The sequence below is a fragment of the Balaenoptera musculus genome, chromosome 10, assembly GCF_009873245.2.
Source record: "Balaenoptera musculus isolate JJ_BM4_2016_0621 chromosome 10, mBalMus1.pri.v3, whole genome shotgun sequence".
NCBI lineage: Eukaryota > Metazoa > Chordata > Mammalia > Artiodactyla > Balaenopteridae > Balaenoptera > Balaenoptera musculus.
In genome coordinates this window covers 23,462,604-23,470,646 of record NC_045794.1, presented here as the reverse complement: position 1 = coordinate 23,470,646, position 8,043 = coordinate 23,462,604, and the positions used below count along the sequence as shown (strand labels likewise).

At 39.5% G+C, this 8,043-nt stretch overlaps 1 protein-coding gene across 2 annotated transcripts in view; it reads right to left on the bottom strand.

Annotated features, from left to right (window-relative positions):
* Nucleotides 1-2,277: 2,277 nt before the first annotated feature.
* Nucleotides 2,278-8,043, bottom strand: part of MRPS35 (mitochondrial ribosomal protein S35) — a 49,598-nt gene continuing 43,832 nt past the window's right edge. For both annotated transcript variants that reach the window (XM_036864836.1, XM_036864837.1), the window contains one exon: nucleotides 2,278-3,416. In XM_036864836.1, coding sequence (XP_036720731.1) covers nucleotides 3,147-3,416 — 270 coding nt within the window. In that variant the 3' untranslated portion in view covers nucleotides 2,278-3,146. The remainder of the gene's footprint in view (nucleotides 3,417-8,043) is intronic.

Genomic DNA, 8,043 nt, shown 5'->3' with positions numbered 1-8,043 from the left:
TGTTCCCTAAAATTGCTAATTGTTTTATAGAAATGACCATAATTTGGGAAAAACATATTTACCTTTGTAAGAAAACAAACACACTCCTTCTCTTCTTCAGCCCCTACCTCTGACCATCAGATAAACTGAGTAAACTTAGACTACAGAGGCGACCTGAACAGTCAGCCACGACAGAAACGACTGAGCCTACAAACCATGTCCTTACTGGAAGCCAAAGGGACCAAAGAGACCTTCTGAATAGAAGTTAAAACTTTAAGAAACAAAGATCACAGGGCCTAGTCAACAACTAAGGCTAAGGTTGTTACCACCATTTACGAAATAACCATGATATCGAAACTCTTCCAGCACTGAAACTAGCCAGACCTTTGGGGAAAAAAATCTGTAATAGTCCAGTATTATGACATATTTACCAATTTTGGAAAGAAAATATGCAAAGAAAAAAACTAAAGCTGCCTACAATTAAGAAAACAGGTTTGTTCTATTTCTTAGTTGCCTATGTGTTTAAGCACCTTCTGAGCTATGAAATTTAAGAGTTTGAAGTCAGAAGTGATTGCATATCATCAGTACAGCAAAAAGTGTCCCCTAGAATCCTCATTGTAAGGATGAATATGATGTTCATTGTATACATTAGATCAATTAGAGTTTAAGGACAAGAGTCTAAATAATGACAAAAAATGCTGTTTAATTATTGCTAACATTACAATGACAACAACGGTTACCCTTTTGAGGCAGTTTTGTATTAATCTTACAGCTCTAAGATTTTGCCATTAGGTGTCAATGCCACAGCCTTAGAGTCTTCAGGTCTTTGCTCGGAGTTAGCCAAACTGCAAAGGTTAAAAGGGCACAGTCGGGCTTCCCTGGTGGCGCAGTGGTTGAGAATCTGCCTGCTAATGCAGGGGACACGGGTTCAAGCCCTGGTCTGGGAAGATCCCACATGCTGTGGAGAAACTAGGCCCGTGAGCCACAACTACTGAGCCTGCGCGTCTGGAGCCTGTGCTCCGCAACAAGAGAGGCCGCGATAGTGAGAGGCCCGCGCACCGTGATGAAGAGTGGCCCCCACTTGCCACAACTAGAGAAAGCCCCCGCACAGAAATGAAGACCCAACACAGCCAAAAATTAATTAAAAAAAAAAAAACTTTGCCGAATAAAACATAACTCTCAATTTAAAAAAAAAAAAAAAAGGCACATTCTTCTACAAGACCACCCTTACTTGTGACATCAACTTTTAAGTTCGGGGGATGGGGAGTCCCCAAACCACTCTCAGGTTCGATAATTCACTAGAGGAATTCACAGAACCCAATGAAAGCTATTATACTCACAGTTACGGTTTATTGCAGGGAAAGGATACAGATTAAAATCAGCCAAGGGAAGAAGCACCTAGGATGAAGTTCAGGAGTGTTCCGAACTCACAGGTTTTGGTGTCCTCTCCCCGTGGAAGCAGGATGCATTACTCTCCCAGTAAAAGTGTGTGACAGTATGTCCAGAGTATCGCCAACCAGGGAAACTTACTGGAGCCTCAGTGTTCTAAATTTTTATTGAGGCTCCATCACATAGGTATGACTGACTGATCAATTACCTGGGCAGTTGATCTCAGCTGCTGGGTGGACTGATTTAGCAAGAGACTCAAAGCCCCCCAACCCTAAACACATGGTTGGTTTTCCTGGCATGCCTAGGACTATCATCAGGTGTAGCGAGCCCCACCTAAAATCCATTGTGACTGACTCCTGCCCTAACCAAAGACACTTCTATGAGGTATGACAGATTACCTCCCAGAAGCTGACGGGAGAGGCCAGATTCTCTGTGAGCAAGGTCAAATTCTTTACTACGTATCATTACTCCATCTGCTTCCATCTTCACTGTATTATTACTACAGGATTGAGGACCCTAATCTACCACCTCTTTACATGTTCCCAAATGACAACCTCTCCTCAGCTTCTACTGTTTTCAAATGTGTCCTTCTTCAATCCTGTTTCCACATCTGAGATTTCCTCAACTCTGACTCTCTAAGAAATGTAACACTTCAGTACACTTATGTATGCTTTAAACCTGATCTAGAAGTTCAGTTGTATCTACTTTGTTTTTTATTCGCTATTTCCATCCAGTGGAATGGATGGAACTCAAGGCCCTATTGTTGTCCTTTATAACCTACGGACTCTTGGCCTTGCTAATACTAAATCATATCTTCAATTTATGTAAATCTTTTGAGCAACTGTTCTGAAATTCCTTTCGGCATTTTATGTTCTCAAATTCTGTCAAGCAAAATAAGTTTTAGGCAAATAACAGCCTCCATAATTCCTTTATTTCAATTTTAAATTAATCACTTGTCGACAACTTTAAGTGGTAAGAAATGACTTACAGATATACTTAAAAGTACTGAATTGACAGCTAAATTGAATGAAATGTTTCTTAGGGCAGTTATTTTGTCATTTACTCCAATTAAATTCAGGGTCTTTATACCTCATCTCTTTCCTGAGATGTGGAAGTTCTAGCAGGGGCATCCAGAGAGATGAATACCAGCTAATCTCCATTTCCACTTTTCTGCAAGCTTGGGGTTGGAGCAATGAGCCAAAGAAAATGGAAAGCAGGATGCTAAACAGAACTGAATCAACATAAAGTGACCCCAAAATAGAGGAATGGAACAAACTTTTTAGGTTAGAAAATACTGCCAAGGACCTGTTTCTAATCAGAATCAGCATGTGCAAAAACTCACTAGGCAGACAGCAGTTATGTAGACAAAACACTGAACTTCAGTCAGGGGACTGGGTTCTGGGCCTAGCTTCCCAAATAACCAAAATCATGATTCAAAAGCAACCCGTAAGTACTAATTTGTAGGGAAAGAAATGGAGCAGGTGACAAAACAACAACATTGTATATATATGAACACTAAAGTTGTTATGGTAGAAATAAAATCCAAACACTTTAGAACCAGAAGACATCACAGAGATCGAATTAGTATGATTGCCCCAGTGCATAAGTAAGAAAACTTTTGAATAATCACTACCTTTGTACATTAGGATGAAAGGAATAATTTTAACTCTGATGTAATAAAACAATGGTTTTTTAACATCTTCAACTGTATATCAAATTAGATAATGATTACATATATATCATAAAATTAATAAATCAAGGCAATTTTTCTATATAATTCATGTCAAATTTAATAGTCTCTTCACTGATTCTTTGTACTGAGAAAGGGTATTTTCATTGTCCCCCTCATTCTTAAGACTAACAACAGACTTTCTGTACTCTTCAACTTCTTTAGTACCAAGGAGCTCTTCTTTACTTAATTCCAGATTTTTCTCAGCAGCTTTAATTTGGAGAAGGGTTTCCAGGATGTTTTTTTCTGAGGAGCTGTCTTTCCATACATACTCTTCCATGTCTGCTTCAGTCTTCTTTTTCTCCCATTCTTCAGTTTTCTGAAAGGAAAAAACAAGTTCTGAATTCTGAAAATTATGACTCGAAGTCTGGTCCACACTCGGTGCGTACGCCTTGACTGCCCTCCCGGATCTAGCACTGCTGTCCGCCGGCACCAGCAGCTTTGGGCTGCACACTCCGTCACATGAGCACCTCGTTACCACTCACTAATTCTACCCACAAAATTTACACTTTATCTGCCCTGCAAATTGCACTTACACAGCAATACTGCTTCCCGAAAGATGCAGAAAACTCACTCCCTGCAACTTTCCAGTCCTGATACTCTAACACATCAAACATTTCAAATTTCTGAGGTTCCAAATATGAGAGTTGAAAGGAGACTGTATTTATCTCTGTAACATGCCTCTGGGAATGACAGGGAAGACCAATCATTAAAATAAATTTAAAATATAAAGTTCGTGTGATTTTGTCATAATGACTTGATATATTCTGGAATTTTGTCTTATTATCTTTATTTTCTGTTCCTGTAATGGAAACAATGTTCATTACTACTTACTTTTTCTTACAAAAATTATTACCATGTTATTTTAGGGAACACTGGTAGGTTTTAGATTAATACAATTCAGATTCATGATTTAAATGAAGATGTAACACTGTGAAGAAAATCAAGCAACGCAGCTGACATGTAACATGCCCCGGTTCAGAGAAGTGCTGAAGAGCAGCCACACTCTTTCCAAATTAACACGTAACAATATTCTGAGCCACAGGCTATTATGGAATGACCCACTAGTCTTACAACTTTTGAAGGTGGTAAACCCTTCCAAATTATAAAGTTTTTAAAGTATTAAAAGTGAGGCAGATTTGTAAGGCTGTCAGAAATAATATTTTAACTCTGAAAACTCCTCTTGAAACAGACCACAGCTTGAGCAGACAGAGCTCCAAGGCTCCTCAGAGCCAAGTGAGCACCAAGAAGGAGGCGAACAGTTTCCAGCCATGCCACCCTCCCATCCCCACTCCCGCTCCAAAAGCTCACGAAAAGAGAAAAGCACTAGAAATCTGCCCCTCAAAGGATAAAGAGGAGCCCCACCAAAGGCAAACAAGCCACTGGGGATGCCACCAACCCAGCAAACCCCGTTCGGATCACTACAGCCCAGGAAAGAAGCTCCTCCACCACAGAGACCCACAAGAAGAAGAAACCCTCCTTTAATCCTTTAAACTGTGTACTCTTTCCTCTAAGAGAAACAAGCAGATGTAGGGTGTTTTCTCAGATCCCAGACTCCTGAGCCCAAGTGGGGCCTCTGTACTCGCAGCTCCCCTACGTCTGCCCCGCCTCCCTATGCCGAATTTATGGCGGAGGACAATGTTCCAACCTACGTTCTAGAAACATCTTATCTGGTTGAGAATCTGCTCTGCACACTCTTTTTAGCTGGTAGGGAGGCTTTCGCTTGGCAGAGGGGCAGGGATAATATGAAATAACTTCCTGTTGTGCCCCGCCCCCAGAGCCCTGTTGCAAATAACTCCTAACAGCCAAACTCTGAATTTGTACATTTTAAAAAAATAACTGACAAAATTACCCCACCATACCCAATTTTTACTGTAATATATGAGGAAGGAATAAACGTCAGCCCCTTAAAAAAAAAATGTCCGAAATTAAATATATCACCGGCCTATCCACTCTTGCCGATGCTTTAAATGTTCAAGACAATGTCATAGTTTCTTCATAATTCTAACTTACAAGTGAAATAAACTTAATTTAAGAGGTCAACAAACACATTTTATAAAGCATTAAGTAAAACAGTCACTCCATCTCATTCTGAACTGTTAGAAGACAAGAATCAAGAGACTTAACTGTTCAAAAAATTATGTTTCACCTAGGTGTTTCTGGATTTTAACTGACTAGAAATAGATGCTTAATCAGAGGAGATAACCAAAGTAAATCCACTAACAACTTTCAGCATTTTTTATCTTCCCCTTATATGCGGCATGTACAACTCCACACTGCTTTGCCAAGGCGTGTTCACAGGTATGCCATGACGCTGACTCGCTGAGCACGCGGGCGCCACACGAGCCCGCTGCAGCACGGGCAGCCACGAGCATCCCCCTCCCTTATTTATCTCAGTAGAGAACTTTTCTGTGTGTGCAGTGACGTGAAAAAGGTTAGGAAATCCTAAACTACAGCATAGTGTACGTTTATACTTACTGCTGTTCTAAATAGTCCTTGGTAAGGGAAAGTCACTTATATTCTGTGAAGGGCATGGCTTCCTACTAATCCTGTACAGATACAATGCAGTGCTGGGCTTCAGCTACAAGCTAAACAAAACTCTAGTTTTCCACATATTCTAGCTTTAGGATCCAAACTCTGCACAACTAAATATAAATTCCAAGATAATAATAGTAACAATCCCCCAAACTGAATACTTACTATATACCAGGTACTTTAATACTTACATGTATGTATTAATTAATATAATTCATATTAAGACATACTGGGTTAGATCTTGACATCTCTACAGGTAAGAAAACTAAGTATTACAGAAGTTAAATAGAGGGGCACAGTCACCTGGGAATATTTCAGATTTCAGAATTTTTGTATTTTAACTTGTAAAGTTAATGCAGCGCGCACACAGTAAATTTTGTAACATCTCCAGAGGAGGTCTACGGCAGCACCCCCTAATCAAACATATTACTACTTTTCTAGCAACATGTATGAATATTCGCACTAAATGGGATTAACAAAGGCTATAAATAGCTTCTCATCCATTCAGAGTTCATTTTGCCACCAAATAAGTTATGAAAAGACTAGCAATTTCCAAAGCTTTTTTCATTTCAGAATTACAGGTAGAGGGCTTTATATCTGTGATTCCCTCAAGGTCACACAGGGAGGGGTATGGCACAGTATTTACCATGGGCTTTGGTGTTTTATAGAACTGAGTTTAAATCCTACCTTCAGCACTTACTACTGTGATAGGCTTGCATTTCTATAAGAACTGACTCCCCAGAACTGTCCTGAGGATTAAAAGAAGTAAGGAATAGCTACATACTCAGAGTACCTGGCTCACACAGTAAACACTAAATAACCATCTACTACTAATATCACAACTTATTAAGAAGAAGAATAAAGAAGAGTAGGATTCAAACCCTTGCTGGCACACCTCCAAAATCTATGTTCCCATGGCAAGGGCACCACTACCACCATCAAGCAGTGAAGCGAAACTTTAAAGGTAAATATAAACACAATAAGTGTCCAAATGTTTTGCCATCATTATTCCCACTCACAAAATCATATGACTGATATTTATCAAATGTAGATTAAAAAAATACAGAAAAAAAGGTCTTTATTTATCACTGATAGAAAGGTAGTATTTTTCATGATGCTTATTACTTCTTGTCTTCTTGATAAATGTTATCACTGATTAGATTTAATTTTCTCAGTTAATAGCCTGTTCTTAAAAATAACTGAATTATCTCCAGTTTTCCAGCAGTCTCCTTTGGGTGAAGGCTTTTTATGTCTTACCAAATGTAGAAAACACAAAAACACACACAGGGAGAATTTACCTCTTATAAAGACCTGTCTCAAGAAAAAGAAAGCTAATTTTCTGAAGTCCTATGTTACATGTATCAATAAAAAAGATCTTCAGAATTTCTGTTTTTCAAGCAGGAAAAATCAAGAGTAATTGTTATCACTATATTTACCTTTTGAGGGAGATCTTTTCTAGTCATTAATACATAAGTTTTCACAGGTGGCTGCCATCCAAATGGGGCTTATCAGTGAAGAAAGAACAGAGCTAAATGGAAGAGCTGTTGGTTTAAATGATATATTAAGAAGCAATCCCAATGGACCTCTCATAGGGACCCCTTGAATTCTGGCTCCTGGTTCGGTTTGGCTAATGGGAGGCACCAGCAAGAGACCTAGAGAATGATGGAGAGTGAGGTCAGGGTTGTCCTTCCCAACTCTCCCCCTGATGGAGGTCATGTCCCACAGTTCCTGTCAGGTGGCCCATCCATGCAGCTCTCTCTCCGGTTCTGCAGCACCTCCCTCCCCTGCCTTCAGATATGCGGTGTGACGGCACCCCACTCTCACCACCCCAGAGAACTGCACCCTCACTTGTTTGTTACTGAACCTTTGTAAAATGTCCCTTTAATAAAATATCCTGAAAATGAAGAAAAACAAAAAAGCAATTCCAAAATCATCTTCTAGTAATGATAAAAAGGTAATAACATTTTATATAATGCTTGTCACTTCAGAATATTTTTCATATAAGAGGTATAAATATAAAATCCTTGAGGGAAAAAAACCTCCAAATTTCTTTCTGTTAATTTTACATTATGATTTCCACTTTCAAATAGGATGTAACAGGTCACAGGATGCCTCTGCTTTGGCTACAACTGGAAAAAAGCCAGGTAATCAATATACCAGAGAGTTTTATTTATATATATACATATACATATATATATATATATATATATATAGATTGTTGTGTTGGGTCTTCGTTGCTGCACACGGGCTTTCTCTAGTTGTGGCAAGTGGGGGCTACTCTTCGTTGCAGTGTGCAGGCTTCTCATTGCGGTGGCTTCTCTTGTTGTGAAGCATGGGCTCTAGGTACCCAGGCTTCAGTAGTTGTGGCATGCAGGCTCAGTAGTTGTGGCACGCAGGCTCAGTAGTTGTGA